The sequence below is a fragment of the Drosophila hydei genome, unplaced genomic scaffold, assembly GCF_003285905.1.
Source record: "Drosophila hydei strain 15085-1641.00,03,60 unplaced genomic scaffold, DhydRS2 tig00000001-arrow-pilon, whole genome shotgun sequence".
In the NCBI taxonomy this organism is placed as follows: domain Eukaryota; kingdom Metazoa; phylum Arthropoda; class Insecta; order Diptera; family Drosophilidae; genus Drosophila; species Drosophila hydei.
Genome location: NW_022045643.1, coordinates 11,014,354 through 11,035,825, shown reverse-complemented (window position 1 = coordinate 11,035,825; position 21,472 = coordinate 11,014,354). Strand labels below are relative to the sequence as shown.

The 21,472-nt window shown below is 36.7% G+C and overlaps 2 protein-coding genes across 4 annotated transcripts; one reads left to right on the top strand and one right to left on the bottom strand.

Moving 5' to 3' along the window:
* The first annotated feature begins 74 nt into the window (after positions 1 to 74).
* Positions 75 to 2,023, top strand: LOC111592794 (protein lin-9 homolog). 3 transcript variants are annotated; one of them, XM_030223745.1, is made up of 2 exons: positions 75 to 234; positions 293 to 2,023. In XM_030223745.1, the coding sequence occupies exon 2, from the start codon at positions 306 to 308 to the stop codon at positions 1,881 to 1,883; it is 1,578 nt and encodes a 525-aa protein (XP_030079605.1). In that variant the 5' UTR covers positions 75 to 234; positions 293 to 305; the 3' UTR covers positions 1,884 to 2,023. The 3 variants fall into 3 exon arrangements, with proteins under 3 accessions (XP_030079605.1, XP_030079603.1, XP_023160969.2); XM_030223743.1 differs by having other exon boundaries at positions 288 to 2,023; XM_023305201.2 differs by having other exon boundaries at positions 76 to 234; positions 325 to 2,023.
* Positions 2,024 to 2,373: 350 nt separating this feature from the next.
* On the bottom strand, positions 2,374 to 21,272 carry LOC111592778 (ATP-binding cassette sub-family G member 1). The gene is made up of 7 exons (XM_023305182.2): positions 21,103 to 21,272; positions 14,214 to 14,679; positions 5,967 to 6,096; positions 4,010 to 4,548; positions 3,438 to 3,953; positions 3,121 to 3,377; positions 2,374 to 3,065 (listed from the first exon to the last, which is right to left on the bottom strand). Exons 2-7 carry the CDS (start codon positions 14,302 to 14,304, stop codon positions 2,724 to 2,726), a joined length of 1,875 nt encoding a protein of 624 aa, XP_023160950.1. The 5' UTR covers positions 14,305 to 14,679; positions 21,103 to 21,272; the 3' UTR covers positions 2,374 to 2,723.
* Positions 21,273 to 21,472: the final 200 nt, after the last annotated feature.

The following is a 21,472-nucleotide window of genomic DNA, read 5'->3' as shown; positions in this document are numbered from 1 at the left end:
AATACAAAATCAGTTAGTTTTGTACGCAATTGCTGTTCAAATTTCGCACATTAATTTTCGAGGATCCGCAGAATATATGGTCACCCCTTTTTATTTGCAACTCTGTATTTGAATCAATTTCGAAGTTGTTTTCGCAACGGAAATGTCATTTTAGCCCTTTTTCAATTATCGTGATTTTGGAACAAGTAGTCCCTGTAAAAGATTGTGAAATCTGGAGTCAGGACGTAGGCGCAGGTAAAATTTAGATTTTGTGTAGTAATTGAAAGCAATTGATAAATATAATATAGCCCAGCTTGCGGTACAAAATGTCTGATCATCTTGCAGATATTAAGCAAGCAGCAACCGATTCCGATTCCGCTGGAACACCGCCACAGTTGTCAAATATTGGATTACATCGAGTGCGTAGCATGTCGAAAGCAAATGAATCCCAACGTCTGCTCCGATCGCAGACAGCTGACAAGGAAGATGGTGAGCTGTTTATCAAGCTGCCGAAGTTCAGTAAGCGACTGCGTGCCAAGAGCTCGGCTGAAGGAGGTCAGGAGACGGACGTCGATACTACTGTAAAGGAGATTTTACCGGTGAATCAGAAGCTTTACAAATATCTGAAGCAGCCAAATTGCCAGCGCTGGATCTGGTGCGAGTTCATCGAGTCCTTCATCGACAAGGCAATACTGGGCAGTGCCTATGACATGAACAGCTATGTGCAAAGCTTCTTTCCCCAGCTCGAGACACGCCAAATGCCGCGTCGCTCATGGCAGATGATACGCCGCAACATGGGCAAGGCGCGCCGTTTCTCGACAGCCTTCATTGCTGGCGAGCGCATCGAGCTGGAGCGCTGTCGGAACATTGTTCGCCAGCTTCAGCAGCGAAAGTTTGATTTGGAGCACGACAGACAATCATTGGAACTAATGCCCAAGCTTATACCAATGCCACTACCAGTGGATTGCAAGGTGATCAGCCTGCTGAGCGAGCCAACTCTGGTACTTTGCAAGGGGCGTGTCGTTGGCTTCGAGCCTAAGGACAGCAGCTACCTGGTCAAGTTCAATATTGCTGGAAAAAATACAGTAATCAGCATGCAAGATTGCCATCTCCACGTACTGCAGGAGTGCAAAACTGTGCCATTGTCTAGCATCGTACAGGGCTCAGAGGACAAGCAGCTAACGGCTTCGGAGCTATCCGTCGATGGCGACGAGGTTAAGGTTCTGTTCGACTCGCTGCTGCAGCTGCAAAAGCTGGTGGCCCTCAAGCGAAAGACTGTCCAGGATATGGCCAGTATGAACGAGGAAGTGGAGGCCAGTGGCTTGCCAGCGCCCGCTCGGCGTGAAACGAAACAAACGCCTCTGCGCGAGAAACTCCAGCGACGGTATGCGGCCAACATGATAACGCTCCATCGCGTTAATGCAGACATTTTGGAGCCACTGCGCGTGGCCCACCAACATCTGACCGAGTACGAGAAAGAAGCATTGCTGAGCAAATGCGTTCCCCGCAACAAGCTGTACGAAAAGTGCCGTACCTTAGCCGAAATGGACCTGAAGGCGGCACCGTGTCAAAGCAACGTCCAGTTGGAGCCTACGCGAGAGCTCATCCTGCGCCTGCAAACATTGCTTTATCTATGTGGAGAACTCGGACATGGAAACAATGTCGAAGTGGACGCCGTAATGGATGACTTTGTGAGCAACATGCTAGTAGGCTTGCCGCCACAGCTAACAACAGAGTTCAGACAGGTGGTTGACATGCTCCAGCCGCTGCGCGAACACATCTTAACTGTGACCAAAGCAGAATCCGAACACAATCAGCAATTGTACCAAATGCAACAGCAGAACCCAGATGCTGCATCTAGTCTGCTGCCCAACGATGAGTCTGACATCGAAATGGGTTTGTAGTATCTGCCGAGCATGTAAATCTATAATGGTTCTTCAACGCTTTAAAGGATACAATTGTGTGCACATCATACATATTTGAATTTGAGTTATTATCCATAAACATCATCGCACCATTATCATCCTTATCATAATAATTATAATACAACATCGTTTTGAATAAATATGGTGACTGATTTATGTATATACGCATTTTAATTTTTTTGAAGTTCGGTTTCCCGGCAAAAGCAACTGCTTGGTCACAGTGTTGCCAACACATATTTAACACTTGATTACTCGTGTTGTAGAGTTTTAATCGATAGCATTATCGATAGTTAAGAGCCAACTGTAATTTAAACATTAAAACACGCATGGTTAAAGGATGCTTCTAAAAATTGTATGCGGTCTTTAAAGCAGACGTTACGAAAATAATAATTCCAATGTTTAAAGTAAAAGACAGATTTATAATTGTTTTTTTTTTCTTTTTCAATGTGTAAAAATATAATATCTCTTATATATGTACATGTCACTATTACCAGAAATCTTACAAAAAATAAGCTTACGTACCACGCATTGAAAGTGCGCCGATATATGTCAACATATTTTACCTTAGGTAGATATACTTGGAACTGATATGGTTATCAGATATTTATATTACTAATGGGTATCTAAGCACCAACTTAAATTAATGTTTACAAGGGGCAATCAACTGAGCACAAAATACATTAAGCTGTTAGAATTATGTACAACTGTAAGTTAAGTTTATATTACTAGTTAGGCACCTCCACTACATGTGAGTGTATAAAACCAAATCACAGCATAGACTTTTCCTATAACTACATATGTATTATATATAGCTGCTGCTCATGTGTAGCAGCGCTTGCGCAAGCTGATGTACACAATGACACGGAAGAAGATCATCAGCATAGCCAGCAGCCCGAACTGATGAAGTATCGATACCTTGTCGACGTCCAAAAACTTCAGCAGCACTCGCGGATCGCTGAAGTGGCAGTAGATCTCATCGCAGTCCAGTTCCTCACGCTGGAAACCAAACACGGCCAATATTAAGGCCACCACGCCCACGCGCACATAGCTAAACTTCATCAACAGATTCATGGCTCCAGGAATTTGGGAGGCAAAATCAAAGCCATAAATAGCAAGACCCATGAGCGGTGCTATAATCATGGGACCCACCACGCTGCCGTTCTGTGAGACAATATGAATCAATAGATATACAAAAGGTAATTCCAATATAATTTACCGTTATACTGAAGGTAGCGCCAATAGCCAGACCCATGCCCTCGGCCACGAGGGAGATCATGAGACCAACGGCCACAAAAATGCAGAAGCGCCACAACTGCTCAGGCAGTCCAGACATCCAATAAGTCATGGCCATGAATGTAAGATTGAGAAGCACCTGCAGCGGCAGCCGCGAGACACTCAACGCCATATAGTAGGGCATAAGCGAATACCAACGGTTGAAGGTTTCCTTTTTGACTATCTTCACTTCGGCGGGATCTGAAAAGACGTTAAGGTTATAGTGCGTGGACTACGTTACTTGCCTTGTCGAGCACTTACAGCTGAGTATGGGCACCATCACCTGGGTGTAGACAATCATGAGCACCGCGCCAATGCAGAACTTTAGATGATCGAACATGCGTCCGCCCTGATTGCCCAGCTGGAAGAAGATCAGCCCAAAGAAAAGGCCACACAGCGTATGATGGATCAGCTGGATGGCCAATGCTAGTCGCGCACGCATGGTGCGCAACAGCATAACACGCATCAGCACTAGAAACTGCTGCACCCCAGAGATGTCGCGTCGCTCTGTATGCAGATGCTGCGAGAACACTTTCACCTGTTCCAGCAAAGCGCCAGCAGCGCCCATCAATGTGCCGTCTGTGGAGGCAGCTGAGCCGGCGAAGAATGCGGGCAAGAATTGACGCTTCGGCTGCTCCACGAACAGAGTTGTGATGGCCTGCTGAGGCTCCAGCGTCAAGTCCGGCTGCTTGGTATGATAAGTCAGTTTGCCATTCTCTGTCAGCTCGCTGAGCAACGGCACCAGATGTCCTTCCTCAGCATCAATTACCTCAATAACTGGAAATATGGGAACTAGTTAAGGCAAGCCAAGGAATTGCAATCAAATTACTCACTGTAATCCGAGGGACTGTAGTGCCGTGGGCAATCGATCTGGGCCAAACGCAGAAAAGGTATTGTGGCTTGCGGAGTGCCCTGGAACACGCACTGACCCTTGGCCAGCACATAGATGCTGTCGAAGCAGTTGTAGATAGTGGCCGATGGCTGATGTATGGTGCAGACAATGGTGCGACCCTCGCGGGCCATTGCCTTCAGCAGACGGATGCACTGGGCTGCCGTCACCTCATCCAGCCCACTTGTCGGTTCGTCGAGAAAGAAGATGTTGGGATTATCGACCAGTTCGAGCGCAATGGATAGTCGCTTGCGCTCCCCGCCGCTCAGATGCTCGGCGGTGACGTTGCGACGATGATTGAGATTCAGATTCTTGAGTATTTCCGTCAGCATCTCCTCCTTTTTGTGGCGCTGCTTCAATTTCAGATCGCATGAGAGATTCATCAGCTCCTCGACAGTGAGCAGTGTCTGATGATGATCATCCTGCGTTATATAGCAGGCATTATCTCGCCTCACCTTGATGCTGCCTTTCACGCCAGTTGTTCTACAATTAAATTCAAATTCAAATTCAGATTCAGATTCAGACTCCGATTCAGCTACTCAATGTCTTTTGTTTAAAATAGAAATTTCGATTGCTTAAAAGTGATTTGCTAGGCTGGCCTTCAAATCCAGTTGATTTTTATATGTGTATATATATTCTCCCTCTCAGTTTTTCTATTGAACTTCGCTAAGTGGCGAAATAAATGATGAGGCAATGACTGAGCAAGTCCAAAATCAATTTATATAACAGACGTATATATATATATATATATATATATATATATATATATATATATATATATGTATATGAATATATTTATAATTATATTTTTTATTGATTTCTTTTTGATTTTGTTCATTTATTATTATTTACTAATTTACACAGTCAAGCATAATTCAGTAACCAGAAATCAATACTTCAAATGTAGCCGAAAAACGAGTTTTTTTGCACATTTTAATTAGAATATTTTCGCTATTCTGGTTTCAGATTCGCATCTGATGCTTGATCACTCAATTTCACGACAATCTGTTGGTCTGAGTAAGTTGCTATTGACTCAGTTGTTCAGCTGGACACTCAGCAATAAATGACTAATTTACTGTTCACGTCCTCTGCTGCGTTACCCTTCGGGAGCGAGGCAAATCTTCCAACAGGGTTTGACCTAAAGCTCTTCCTTTTCAGGGCGATACAACTGTTCCTTAGGGAATTGGATTTCTGAATAAAATATATTGCTGTTGAACTGTGCTTTTTATTAGATTTATATAATATATTATATATATATATATAATATATTTTTTTATTTGCAGTTTATGTTGATATTTATTACTTTTTAATATTTATAATTTTGCTTATATAATTATGAGAATTATTGTTATACATATTTATTAACAAACCAAAACAATTTAAAAAAAAATGCAAATAATAACAACTAATCCAATGTAACTGATCAAATTTATTATTATTTATTTATTATTTATTTTTATTTTTCAGTTTGCTCTTCTTATTTGATTATTTACTATTTTTTTTAATTTACTAAAAGAAGCTTTTTTCGCTCTATTTATATATCTATAATTCTCAGCTTTATAAAACTTGCACATATATTAGGCTTATTATTGCTGTTATGGCTAAGCAATGTGCTATAGCCAGACTATAAAGCTGAGAATTTGAATCTTGGACTACATATCTACAGCATAACTGATATTCTTTCTGTTTTGTTTTATTTTGATTCGATTTGATTTGTTTTGATTTTTGTTGGTTTTAGAAAACGTCACATTTCCAGTATTCGGAGCGTTCAACCGGTTACAAGATTGATTTCGTCATGTTCCAGAAGTTCATGTGGCATTGAATTTCGTATTTCGTATTTTGTATTTCGTATTTTGTATTTTGTACATTTTTAATTTGTGTATAATTTTTGTTAGGCTTACCTGAAACCCGAAATCGCATTCAACAAACTGCTCTTTCCGGCCCCCGAGGGGCCCATTATAGCCGACAGTTGCCCACTGCGGAAGCTGCCGCTGACGCCTTTCAAGATTTGTTGCTGCGCAGCGATGCGAACTGCAAGTGAAAAATGAAAATTTAGAATAAAAACTCAATTAATAACAACTAATTGACAACATAATAATATACTAGTCCAAGCATAAGCTGACTTAATCACTCTGCAAGGCACGCATACCCTCTACATTTGAGTTAGACAAATCGCTTGCTATCTTTACGACAGCTCGTAATACTTTGCTAAGGTAATAAAAGTGAATCGTGTGAATAGCTACTGTTAACGTTTTACAGCTTGTGGAGTAATTGCCCACAGTTCAGGTGCGAAATGAAGAGGTAAAACGCCAAGCTCAGAGATCATATCGAATCGAGACGTATCGAATGGCTAGTAGTTACGAGCCATCATGACTTGCTTAATTGAGATCGGAATTCAAACACCCAAAACACGTTTGGCTTCTCGAGTTAGGCACGGCAGATGGCTAATTAATTCTGTTTGATCAGACAATGTCAGGAATCATTTATGATGACAAACGATCTAACTTGACTCAACATTATTTTCTAATTATTTTTAAATAATGTGCAAAAATCTGACTCGATTACAAATATATATATGTATATATTATACATAACAATCATACATAATAATCATGTTTTGGTCAAGGATTTCGAAGGTCTTTCCATTATTTCATTACTCGTGTCTGGCCCGAGGGTGTTTGTGTCAATCCTCCATTGGTGTTATCAACAGCCCTGAACTGTCGCCTGAGTCTGATGGATGTACATATATACATATATACATATATATACATGTGTATACCTTAACCTATTAGCATACTTTATACCCATATATATTTGCTTATATGCGAAAGTAAGCTAATAGGTTACAGTAGTAAAGTAAGCCATTCCTTATCGAGAGGCGAATGTATTGAAAAAATGAGGAGACTTCAAATGAAATAGAAACAGTTTAATATTCAATTAGTAACAAATTTGCAGTTGAACTGACTAATTCACCGGAGATTAGCTGAATTCCTCCTATTACGTGTCAACTCTAATGTCTAGACGGAAATGTGTTGCTCTGCGAAAGAGATAAGGCTCAACGTGAACCTTGAACAGCAGATGGAAGTGGCCACAAAATGAAATATAAATTGAATAATGAAATAAAATACAAATGTGAATATATATTATATTTTATATATTTTTGAAAATCATGTATGATTTAATGCAAGCGATCACTATGTTGATAACATGATACCTTTATGAAAGGATTACGCTGCTGATATATTTACTGAATAAGTAATATTACTGAATAAGTAATATTGCCAACAACAGGAGAAGCAAATCAAATTTGCTGAGTTGCCAAAGTTTGTTTGTATGATTAGAGGTAATATTTAATATACACATATATACAAATATATAAATTACTACCAACAATAGTATTGTTGTGGTATATATATATAAATGTCTGGCGATTAGTTTAATAAAACCTCTTTTAGCCTTTTCACTTTTGTATGTTAGACTTCAGATCGATATGGACTGTAAGAACAAGAAGAAAAATATTTGACTTTATAGACACAATCAAAAACAAGCTCAATGGCAGCCCGCAGGTTATACACAGCACCTGGAAACAGATGAATAAATTTCTAGTCGAAATTCTTAATATTCTAACGCCTATCTCGAGGTTATATTAGTGTCAAGATTATAAAGACCGAATATATATTTTATAATTATCAAATGTTAATGCTGAATTGTAACTGTTTTTGCATTATAGGCATAGTGCATACCAAGAAGTCTTGAGCCTTGTTCATAAATTGCTGTCTTTGGTAATTATATAGTTCAAATCTGATTTACAAAGAGTTCGACTTTTCCAATTCCCAATCTTCTGAAACTAATTACTATGCAGCTCTTGCATCAACTCAGATCACTTGGCCATTAGCTTTCATCGTACCCGCCCTCAGCTTAGGCATTTCAGAGATTTGCATAGACCTCCTAGCGCGCTGTGGTAGCCCATTGGAATTCCTTGCGCAACAGCCAAAAATCGCAAATACGCGTAAATCAGAGAAGGTCAGCAACAAAAAGCACAGCTCGTAAACAAAACAACGTACGGAGACGTAGTATTAGAGTCGTTGAGTCGTATGCCCGCAGACCAGTGGCCAAGTTTACATATCAATTAGCTTCTCGCATATCTCCGTTGTTTTGAATTTGTTTGAGTTGGTTCAACAACAACAACAACAACAATAACAATTTGACGCCAAGTTCTGAAAAAGATTTTGGCTTTCGTTATTCAGGCGGGTATTTGCTTGTGGCCACGCCCACTTTCGTATTGCGCCAGGCGCCAGTGTTAAAAGTAGGTGAACTCCAGTGGACTGGCTACCTGTTCGAGGGAACAAACATCGAGTGAGTCAGTCACAAAGTGCGACGTGAGCAAATTGCGAATTCGACTGAAAACTTAAAATGCGTCCGGGTGGGCGGTTGGCCCGCTCCATGAGTCGCAAACGTGACTACATGACAACAACTGATCGTATTTCTAGAGATTCAGTTCTTGATAGGTTCTATCAGAAGATAAACATGAGTTTTTCCTCAGCTACCGGAACAACCAACAGCTTGCTTAGCCACATAGCATTAATAGATCAGACCTCGATAATTGCTGCAATTTTTGTTATGTGTCGATGAGGCTTTTAAATAGCTGAATTTAAATCTCTTATAAATCTCATGAATCACACATGAATCAAGCTAATTAACTACTTCTGAAAATGATTATTGAATAATTAACGCAAAGCTGTTAAGTCTCAAAGTTTCATTATCAAATTACCTATAAATGGAAGACAAAGCAAAAAACATTTCAATTAATTTCTCCTCGAGCCAAATGCGCTATAAGCAAAAATAATTTATTAACAATTTATCTCTCTCTGCTAATTTTTAGAATATTAATGAAGTCAAATTCATGCAGATTATATATGGATCGATATAGCTTGAGCTACAAGTCTATAAAAACAATTACAGTGCTTCGGTTTCGGATTAGAACTTCTTGCTCGCTGCAAAAATGTATGTAACTTTGAGCTTGATACGTGATTTTATACTCGTGCATAGAGTAAAAAAGAAGAGTATATTGGTGCTATGCAACGTCCTTGTTGCTGTCTGTTCGGCTGTCCATAAGCATTGGATACCCTTGAAGCTGGAGACTAGAAATTGAAAACAAGCTCGTTGATGCCCTCAGCTTATAAAGTCCTGGATAAGCCCCTTAATATTGAGAAATATCAGGAAATACAATGATTTTATTAAAAAAGTTTTTTAACATGCAAACCTACTATTTCCCAAATATAAGCTCGACTTAATTACAATTAATTATTATCAATGAATTATTATTAAATAATTATTATTAATTATATTTAAACAGTTTTGTTTTTTTTTTTTTGATAAGTTGAGCGATCAATTATTTTTCGACATCAAATCTAAAAAATATATAAAAATTCTATTTCAATTTGGTGCTCATTAAAGGCTTTATTGGAATTTATTTCAAAGGTTCTATGCCTGTAACAAGTTAAAGAAACATCGCTTTCATTTCAGTTAGGTGCAGATCGAACCCCATTAAATGACGAGCTCTTTAATCTATAATTTCAATTGTAGCTCCATAAATTTGAGTGTCAATTCTAAGTGCTAAGCCATGCTTTCAACACAAGTTCATTGATAAATGCGACCGCTGATATCCACATTTGCATAACAAATCTGAATAATGCAAATACATTTATAATTAATATTAGTTGCTTTTTGATATTGAGCTAATGGGTACTTTAACACAGAATAAATGAATAAACGAAGATGATAATGATGGCGATGATAAAATGTTATACTAATAGTTTTTAATTATAATGCACTTCAATCAGTAGCAAATCTTTCAATTTGACAAGTTTAATTAGTTTCGTGTGAACGCTTTATAAGCCACGAGTATTTAAGAGCTTGCTAGAGCTACAGTGGCAAAAATTAATTGTAATATATATTGAATCATATCATATATACTCCATAAATTATATCAACGTATATATTCCATAAATTATATATATTCTCGATTATGATTATCTTCATAATGTCTCGAAATCTAAAAGAGGAAAGGCATCAGGCGCTACATGGATAACTATTTTTACTTAAATGTAATCGACTTAAGCCAAGATAGAGTATTTGATAGTCGAACATGCGCGCTTAGAGCACTTTTACTTATTCTAGTCACAGTATCATCACTCTGCAAGTGTCATATATATGTATGCAGCAAACTGAATAGACTGAAATTTAGTAGTAAAAGGAGAAGGAGAAAGAGAGTGGGAAAGACACGAAAAAGAGACAAAGATAGAGAATTACAGCATACTCAATTATAGCATAAGTGTTTCAGCTTGTATTACAGAGCGCGCTTAGTTTGAGGAAAAGCTGGGAAAAAGTGTTGACTACAAAAGTGGAAATTATCGCTGCGAGTTTTCAATGAAAGCGCAAAAGGGGAAAATTATTCAATCAAAGTTGATCAAATTTCTCTCTCTTTTTTCCACTATGCAACATAATCGAGTTGCGGCTACTCGTATTGTTGCTTGTGTGCATGACCATCATCTGTACATCATTATGATGATGTTGTCGCTGATAATGATGAAGGCGCAGCTCGCGCTTAGTTCGTTGAATAGTTAGCAACAAGTGTATGAGGAAGTCGCTTGTAACTGTCCACAATTTGTGGATACATACAGAAACACACATATATAAGTGTGTGTGTGCGTGGGTGCTTACTTATCGCCTATTGTGATATTCCACATGCGGCGACATCGCGCGGCACTCATTGCACGTTGCACATGGCGTATGAGCAATGTTGATTAGCTCCGTGAACGAGAGTCGACGCAGAAAGTTAATCAGTTAGAAATGCAAGATGCCAGTTCATAAGCTACCCAGTCCTAGCTAAGTTTGAGCATGTGAAGGGCGATTATCATTTGGGGCCCTTTAACTGTCAATCTTTATTCGCAGCTGAAATGAATATTTATTTACTTGACAGCTTCATTTACATGCACTGAATTAGCATTGATAGCTTAAATATATATAGTCATAAGTTCGTAAGACTTTTATGCAAATAGGCGCAGCGCACGCTTTACTTTTTGTGCGACTTGTGACGTCATGAGCAGTCGGCATCAGCTGAGTCAGTTCGAATCAAACCCAAACCAAATGCCAACTGTCCGGCGGACGTTCATACACAGTTGTGTGTACTTTGTAGTCGACAGCTCTGTGACACTGCACAATTCGAGGCGTACTGTGAACTTGGGGGTCTGGCAAGGGTTTTGCATTAAACAACTCGAGCAGTTCGCTTCGAATCAATTTGTGTGTCAATGGCGAAATATCGAAGTGCTGTGAGCAGTCGAGACATTGGTGCGACGGAAACAAGTTTCGAACTGCTGAGAATGGGGAACTCACTTCAACTGACCAATAGCTCAGCCAATAACTGAGCAGAGCTGGCCGAATTGCAATACGTTTGACAAGTACTGAAAAAACCAAAGCTGTCAACGAATAAACCAGAAATTAAACTAAGCTTGCACAATATATAGCTAGAAAATACCCTATAAAAACCGGCTATTGCGCAGATGCATAGTATAAATTCAATACAAATAGCTAAAGCAATCCACATACTAATTTTATATGTGGAGTTCTTATAGAGCCCGAGTTCAGGGTGGTCCATTAGAGCTGACCATTCAAATCACCAGCTGACTTCTTCAAATTGAATGCCAGATCTGATAGGTATACAAAAAAGTTAAGCTTGCATATAATTGAGAATCATTATAAACAGTTTAACAACCCATAATTTGATATATGCAGATTTAACAGATCTCGTGTTTAATGGGACCCATTAGAGCTAATACTCACAGCCAATACTCAAACAAATTGCAACTCATTTGAAAAGTTCACAAAATTAAAAAAAAAAACATAAAGCTGCAAATGGGTTTATAAGAGTTATAAGGCTGTGAATACCCTATAAATAACGTATATGGCGATATACTGACCTTAATGCTTACACATATATATATATATATATATATATATATGTAGGCATAGAGTCAGAAATCATTTTAAATAGTTCAAAGAACTCACATACCAAATTTGATAGCTAAACATTTGATATATGCCGGGGTTCAATGAGGTCAGCATATGCAAGAGCTAAGCTGAGCTGAGCTAAAGTAAGCCGATCAAATCGCATTTTGCATTTGATAAGCCTAGCATAATAGGCTGACAACTGAGAAGCAAGCCTTCAAGCTGCTATTCGTAAAGTATACGACTTGAAGATACCCTATGCACAAATATTTGACAATTTTGTAGAATCCTTATGCCAGCCCAAGTTAAATGAGGTCAATATCAACCAGTCTTGTTAGACTCTTTTACTCAGATTTGTAATACCCTCTTTCAATGTACACCGAGTACAACATGTTCAGGTGTGTTGTAATTGATGTTAGAGCAGCAATAACAACAAATAACAAATCATATTTCTTTATGCTTTTGTTTTATTTTGCCGCCACTTAGTGCTTGGCCAGCCAGCAAGAAGTTGCTAAATAGCTCAAGAGACCGAAACTAAGGCAACATTTAAATTACCCGCGACTCGCAATTCGAACTGCGAAACTCGGCAAGCTTTAAACTAAAATGTAATAGTTAAACAACAGCTGTAACTAACTGTACTATAAAATATATTAGAAACATCTTGGAATGGCCTCATAAAATGCGGCCATAAAATCCGAATGTTTCGTAGACAGTTATATGCACACACTTCTAGCTTAAGCTCATATTTAAAAAATTAAGTACAGCTGTGAAATAGTTTAAATTTATTGCTTAACTTAATGAGAGTGTGACATGTTGTTCGCCCAAACAGCTCTAAGCATGTTTAAAAATTAAAAAAATCAGAATTTATGTGTAGTATTTTACAATTTATATGCATTTATGCTGCAAGACTATTTCGTAATGCAAAGGTAAAAACTTTGAAGTCGGAGTTTCGAAATGTACTTCATTTAAAAATACATTAGGTAAGATTCCACAGACGTAAAGGTAAGCCAAAAATGTTTACTGGTTCCGCTTAAGGTTCCAGCCAATTGCCTGCCTCGAGTCTAGCTGGCTTTAAGCATCTATGAGCCTTCTCTTTGGTTTAAGCTTAGTTAGTTTTGGGCAGCCAAATATTCTCCATATTCTCAATTCAATATATATTAATATATTTTGAATTTCATATTTATAATTATTAATTGTAAAAATTTCATTTCAAATTTACAACTTTTTATTTTTAATTTTCTTCTAATTTGAATTTTACAAATTTTTATTGACATTTACACTTTATATGTAATTTTTTATTTTATATTCTTTTTATATTAATTATATACGTTTTAATTCTAAATTTCCCATTTTTATTCTTTCATTTATTTCATTTACTTACAATTTGTAAAATCAAGTTTTAAATTTTATACATATTTAAAATTTTTTTTAACTTTTAATTTATATTAAAGTTTTTATTTAAAATACAGCTTTAAATTTTTAATTTATAATTCAATTTAATTTAATATTTGTCATTTTTAATATTCATTTTGAATATTCAAATTTTTAGTTAATTAGTTTTTATTTTTATTTTTTTGTTTAAATTTTTTGTTTCTAAATTATTTATATTATATTATATATATTATATATGTATATTCTATATATTATAAGTTAAATTTACTCCCTTTTCAGCTTTTTTTATTTTTTATTTAGTTTTTATTATTATACATCTTTTTTTTTTTAATTTTTAAATTTTAGTTTTCATTAACAAGAGACGCTAAGTATTATATCTGACCAAATTTTCAATTTTCAATAACAACTTGTATAATCTTTGCCGGTGAGTGAGACCCACTAAAAATATATATATTTTGGCAAGCGCCAGGTAAATAGAGTAAATACTAATCTTTTGAGCTTTTATATCAATTCACGATAGTGGAATAAGAAGGTTTAATTTTTATTGAATAATGTTTAGACAGGTATATTGGAGAATATTGTTATAAATGTTCCATTTATAAAGTTTTTTAGACATGCAAAGCATATATTTTAATTTAAGCCCGTTAAGATTTCAAAGAAGTTAGGAGAATTTTATTATAGAAACTACACGACAACTAAAAGACTCATAATATATACTATAATTATACTACACTAAGTTGTATACTCACAGAAATTTGTGCGCTGATCCACTGTGTAGAAAACATCCTGAAACTCGACATCCTTGGACTGTTTACTAAAGACACTGCGCGTTTGTTCCATTGTAAAGTTTGGGTTCGAGTTTATAGTGTTTTCTGATAGATCGTTAGGTATTATAAAAGCGTGGAATAGATTTATGTTCGAGTGCCTGATATACTCTGTATACTATGGGTAGTTGTTGTCGTACGTGTCGCGATTTCAGATTGTTTCATTAACTTGATTCTAGATATGATATTTTTCTTGTGTTTGTTTTTGTCTTCGTTTTGATTTTGAATTTGGTTTATTGGGTATTTTTTTGGATTCTCTTCTTTGAGTTGTTATTGTTTATGTTGTTGTCCCACACGCATCATTGGATCGTTGTTTTGCTTTCGAAATATTATACAAAAATTTACGGTTCACTTTGTTTTGGTTTGTGCGAGGCCCGCGGCTGATTACGCGCTGTAAATAAATAATATTAATCATTAATAAAAAAAATGAAATAACTTTGAATTCATTCTTATCTCGCGATTATTCGCTGTTGCGGCCTTCACAAGCCGCTATCGTTGTTGCTGCTATACAATTGCATAAATTCGCAGTTGGCATGCCAAGAACCACGCGCCTCATTAAACTATGTGAAAAGGAATTATGGCACAGCGGTTCGAACCATGCATTTTTATTGTCTACTTAGCAATACTCAGTACTAATATCTATCTATATATAAATATATTATATAAGCACATAGAAGCGGAATGTGTTTGGCAAGTCAATGACCTAATCTTAATTTCAAATATATCTTTAAGATACACGTAGCTTGAAAATATCATTTAATGAACAAGGTAAAATACCTCAATGTTGCAAACAACAAAAATGCACATTTCTGAGCTTGTGTTTACTTTGGAATAATCCAAATAATTTACATAATATAGACTGAACTGTCTATAATTTTAAGTGTCTAGCTATTATCAGTGTAAATATATCAATGCATTTTTTATAAATATATATTTATTATTCTACAAATTCTAATGGCAAGTACAAAAAATTAAGCAATGTATATTATATGTAATAAAGCTTTATATGTATATGTATAAACATCTATGATTCTGGCCAATCAGCCAATCAGAGTTCGACTAAACAAAGTTGACTGAGTAAGCTTTAGCTGTAAGTCAAGTATCTACTCCTGCTCTTCCCATATATTTATATATATATTTATATATTTTTATTTTTTTAAACACTACCCATTCGAAGCAGAGAACTTATCACCACTTAGTATAAGAATTCTTGAAATTAAATTGACCTGAAATAAGCAGCATCTTTAAGCCAAGTTAGCCAAAAGTTAAGAGTGACATAAAAGTTGGAATACATTTTGCCTGCCAATTAAGCTGAAGCAAAGAGAGAAATCAAAAAGGGGGCTAAACCGGTTCCGCAATTCCCGATTCCTTCTTTGGCAGTTAATTCCTCGCCTTGCTGCTTTGTCACTCACAGATCTGGAATCAGTTAATTTATGTATCCATGTTCCCTAGAGTAGAGAGTGAAACGAGAAACCTGTTCAAATTGATAATGCAGTTATTATCTGCATCGCATCAAACAGCCAAGAGCCAGACAGACGTAGCCTATGCAGATCCTTTGCAGCTCCTCTTTATGGCTAGATCATTCCGATCGTGCGATCGTTAAGCTAAGGCTAAAACTGAAAACTGTCGACTCATGTTAGCGGTGCAGTTGGGGCAGAGAGTGAAGAGCCGATGACTCGACGACTCTGACTGAGCTCTAGCTGCGGCTGAAGCCATGTGGAACTGAACAGATGGATCACGATTGTTCCGCTTTTGGCACGGCGCTTTTTATCGAGGATCCATCACGTCGCACTGCCGATAATTGTTAAGCGAAATATTTACGTCTGGCAATCAGCGGCTAACGAAATTTGTTGTGATGCTTTAATTGTATTCTAACTTAGCAAATGCTTCCGACATCAACAACAATAAGAAGAAGAAAAATAATAATAAGCAAACATGCGATTACTACATAGCACGACTCTTATAAGAAGAGTTATGAGACAGTCTCATAAGAAACACTAACACTAATCCAGGAAAGATTGTGGAACTGTGAGCAGCTGTTAAAAGCGAGTATATACGAGAATCACAAAGAATAAAATTTTGTATATTAAAAGACTATATATATTTTGTTTTATATAATACTATATATTTAGGCAAATCTGTGAAGCATCTGGGATTACCTTGTAACGATTGCAATTGAATTGGAGCACCTCGTAGTCACAGTTCTTATATGAAATAATTAATTATAAAGTTTGTCAGAAAACTCTTAGGCTTTAATCTGAAGTAAATTGTAGAGTTATGAAGTGTTTCGAGTTTTAAGTGTTGTAAATCTTCAAAATAGAAATGTGACTTAAAAGTAGAAAGATAAGAAATTGCATTTGTTTAGAATTGTTTAGTTACTGCATACATTAAAATTTCGCGACAAAGCCCATAATAAAAACACGTTAGATACTAAAGAAGTCTGATTTGCCTGCTTCCGAATCTAGTGTAAAACTGCATACGCCAGCTTTAAAACAGTAACCCTTAAAGCCTCGGCCCTTTACTTGAAACACCCTGTATTAGCTAAATAATGAATAGTTTAGTTATCGGCTCTGATTTGACTATATTTGCTTTGCTTAATGTACTTGGCGCCGTCTGATTCCTGTGCCCAGCGAAGCGTTCGATTAAAGCAAAGCGAAACGAGTGTCTGCCCAAAGAGACCTGAAACAAGTTTTATATTCCGTTCAGCACCTCTTAAATAAGCCAATGCAAGAGGCTTTGCCTGTCATTCTATACAATCACTTTGAGCATTCGTTTTAAATTTTGATAAATGTTGCTGTGGAAAGTCTTTCCACGCGGAAGTAAACGCTGCAATTGAAATCTATGCTTAATTAGCATATTAAACACACACATCCGAGTCGTGATCTATGCTAATTGCCACTGTCTGCCTGATGTTCCCCATAGCGAGCACTACATGGAACACAACTACACCAAAAAAACGCTTGACTCATGCCGAGTATTTCGTATTTAGCAGCGAGCGTCGCTTTACAGGTGGCTGAGCCACACAAAACAATACCTGTTTATGGGCTGCGAAAGTTCAATATATTTAACAATATTATGAGCAACAAAAACTCTCTTGATTTGCGGTATAGAGAGTACCTGAGTGTTGTGTAATGTCCCTTTGGCTATCCGTCTGACTACAGCCTACATTGCTGTTGACCCACTCCGATAGATTGCCTATTAATCATTTATATAAGCCCACGAAAGGCGTGGCAGATTGCCTACTTTTCTAGTTAAAACCACAAAACTTTTCAAGTGAATCACTTCCGACCTTTTCCACAGAATGAGTTCTAAATTATCTGATCATTTGCTGATTAAATGTAGCTATTTTCAAGCTGAAATTAAAACATTTTAAATAAATTAAACTTTTTTTAACTGCGCGCGGGCATTAAGCAGTTGGTTGCGCCTGAATACAACCAGTTTTTAGCTGATTTATGTTATACTAAGCACTAGAAAGTTTAATTGCAGTTAATCACGACTGCAAATGTCAATTTTGCTTTCATTTCTAATTGCTGTTAAATATTGATACAAAAATATTTGCTTTTATGCTTATTTTTAAAAGTTAATTTCGAAATTTGCATTGAAAAGTTTTAGAATAAATATTTTATTAATTGCTGTTAAATATTGATACAAAAAATATTGGCTTTTATGCTTATTTTTCCTCAGGCAAAGTTTAAAAGTTAATTTCGAAATTTGCATTGAAAAGTTTTAGCAATTCACATAGAATAAATATTTTATTTATTTATTCAAAAAATAATTTTAAGGTAGCAAATAAGCATTGGGGCAATAGTAGTTGCATTCATAAATAAATAAAATCAATATTTGTATAAAAATGCACATAAATTTATTAGTTTATGGAAGTCGAAGATGGAATCTTGCTTTAAGTGGATTTTGATTGACGTGATTAGACACGCGAAAAAGGTTTCAAAAACAATCTATATAGTGCTCTAGTCGGAAGTAACCGACTGAAAGATGCCCTGATCACGCTGAGTATGTAAATGAGAGGGATAAAGGTGACTCGAGTCACTGAAATTTACGAGATATCTACAAAACGAATTTAATTATATTCATTTAAAGTTGAACTCGTTCTGGGAGAAGGATCTGGCTGTAAAATATCTAGTCTCTCGCTCGTATGCATCCAATCATTCAGATCGATATAGACTCTGATCAGCAAGCGGAGCTCGACAATGTCACCTTCTAACTTGTTGCTTAAGTTTTCATAAGAAGTCTATACCTATTCGATACATTGTCAACGGGTTCAGGTTATATGAACTCAATAATTTCCGAGGTCGATATTCAAAATTCCATGTTTCTAGCTTCAATAGTGCCCACAGTGGGCGTCTCCAAACACTTTATCTGACGAGCGCACTTACGTCCATAGATAGATGTTAATGAAGTCTCTAATATACATAGAGATGAAATATTCTGAGTTCGTATAGACAGATGAAGGCATCGACACAACGGACTCGCTATTTAGTTAACGAAGGAGTCCGAAACCAAAGAAGAGTGGATAATATGTATAAAATCCATACAATCACCTTTGGCGGCACTTAGAAGCGACTTAAGTTTAATTAGAAAATGTTTCACAAATTTAATAATATATAAACATAAAATAGTGAAAACTAAATAATATTCATAATATAAATAAAAAAACAACTTTGATTAGGAAAGTAAGTTAATCAGTTTTGATTGCGTTTAATGACGTAGAAACGATTTTATTGTTGTGCTAATCACGTTTCGATCTGTTAGCTATGTGGTATATATACAATGAGCATTTCTATATATCTACATTTGTATATATATTTAAGTCCAGATTGAATTCTATTAGAGCATAACAAAGAACCGGAGCGGAATTATGGATCATACTTAATTAATTGCCACCCGTTTGAGAATGAGAAAATGACGAATTGGCATAGGGTCCAAGAGTCGAAGGCCAAATCCAACAAAGTCAATAATAAATCACAGTCGTGTTACATTGATTACTAGTTAGTGGAGGCAAACGGTTATTTTTCATATTTCGAAGAATATATAATTAACTCTAAAAAGGTATTCGCCTCATATATTCATTTTATTATTTTCATTTTTAAAGCTTTGGCGGCGAGAATTGTTGTATGTTGTGTAAAACAATTGTGTATGATTAATACGTTTCAGCTTATGGCTGATTACAATCAGAGCGAGTTCAAGGCCATTACGTGTTTGAGCACTTCGAGAAGTCAAAACACTGTTTTTAAAAATAATGCAAAATAATTGCGAGAGAAATTGCAATTGAAGATATTGTAGAGCAAGAAAGTTGACCTATGCTAAGTTAGCACTGGGTTAAACACTCGACTGGAGACTGTTGAGTGACAGCGCCATGTTCAGAGAAGCTATTTCATCATTCTAAGCTTTTTGTATTCATACCCATACCCATGGGCACAAGCTTCACAGCGCACCTCATGCAGCAACTATGCTTGCTACTCCCACAGCCCCCAGCCCGCTGCAAGGGTTGTTCAATTATTCAGTAACTACAGCTCTAGATGTACGACCTGAATGAGTATGACAGGCAAATGGTGTAAAGTGATAAATAGAAGCTCAACTTACTTATATTTGCTGTATCTAGTCTAAGGAAATATCGAGTAATACTCCAGAAATCAAGACGAAATATTGATATTTAGCAAACTTAATGAAATGGATTGAAAAAATATATATATAGTATACACACAAAATATATATAGGACACACACAGACAGATGGACACGGCTAGATGGACTCATATCGTCGTTCAAGTTAAAGTTATGTATGCGCTTTGTGTCTGATCACGCCTACTTTTAAATGTACCAAAGACATTACACCATTTTTAGTAATTTTTAATGGGTTCTCTTAATATTACATTACTAAACACTAAGCAATTCTAAAAGTTTTATTTTCTTTTTTTTTTTGGTGAAGAACAAATTTTTTAATCTCTTTTTCTGTGACGATTTATTGTTTCTTAATTAATATTTACTATTTCAATCCAATACTTTCCGAATATGAGCGTAAGGTACAGCAATGCTTAGGAACAATGAACTTAAATTTCCTGTTTCTCTGTTTACACAGTTGCTTAAATTTTATATTTTTTTTTCATATTATCAAAATTATGAATTGAAATGCTTATCATACACATAGAGTAAATACATGCTTTAGATTACCATCACTGGTTATAATCTTTATAACGGAGAGTTTGCCAATGCAATTCATCGATTCGTAGCACTTTTATGAGCCGCACATTGCTTCAAGAGGGCGGCGCACCTTATGTACATAAATAGCGAGGAAGTGCGCCTCAAGGGCGCAACAGGGCGCCGCATAAGAGATTTCACACACGCACGCAGCCATATACACACCTACACACACACAGTAAAGGTATGTGTAAGCAGTAAAAGCAAATATCTAAAAGATTGCAATAAAAAAAGAAGAAACCGCAACGCACTTCTTACACATACATATACCGATGTGTGTGAGTGTGTGTGGGTGTGTGCGTGTGCCTGTATGAGTTTACATAGATGCATCTGTGTGCATATGCCTTTGCACTTTGCAGATGGAATGTGGGCAATGACAACAGCGCAAATGCATTTAACACGTTACAAAGCTTCCTTTGTGACCCAAGCAACAGCGTAGGAAGAAGAAGAAAACTAACTACACAATGCACAGTGTCCCCAGCAGTAAGCCGCAGTTTGTAAATAGGTACAACAAGTAACTTTCGCTTTCTGACTTTGATTTGGCTGCCTTTGTCCTATTTGTATTTTGGGTTAAATTGATTTGCCATTTGCTCAACACTCACAATTGCCATTAATTTTGTTTATCCGCTTGTTGTGCTGGCTTTGCTGCACTTGCGCTTCTTATTATCAAAATAAAGGCGGCGGTGGCGACGACGACTATAACGACAACGGCGCGAACTTTGGAAGCGACAAGAGCGGAGCGAATGCGTCCAAACTTGGCGGCAATACGGAAACAACTGAACGAAGCGCAGCGAAGTCGTGAATGGTTCACGAACGTGAACGTTATTTGGCTGTACATGTGTATGGGTCGGTGTGTGAGTCGTATTTGCGTGTGCCCATCGGTGTGAGTGCGTGTGTGTGAAGGGGCAGAGCTCGACGTTTGTTTACTTTGCTCAAAATCAAGCAATTTATTTAAATGTGCCGGTTTTTGGT

Bases quoted from the DNA above. Each gene is read 5' to 3' on its own strand.
- LOC111592794 (XM_030223745.1), top strand. From the start codon at position 306: ATGTCTGATCATCTTGCAGATATTAAGCAAGCAGCAACCGATTCCGAT.
- LOC111592778 (XM_023305182.2), bottom strand. From the start codon at position 14,304: ATGGAACAAACGCGCAGTGTCTTTAGTAAACAGTCCAAGGATGTCGAG. The intron at 6,097-14,213 runs GTGAGTATACAA...TTTCACTTGCAG, and splicing joins GGATCAGCGCACAAATTTCT to TTCGCATCGCTGCGCAGCAA. The intron at 4,549-5,966 runs GTAAGCCTAACA...ATTTAATTGTAG, and splicing joins AATGCGATTTCGGGTTTCAG to AACAACTGGCGTGAAAGGCA.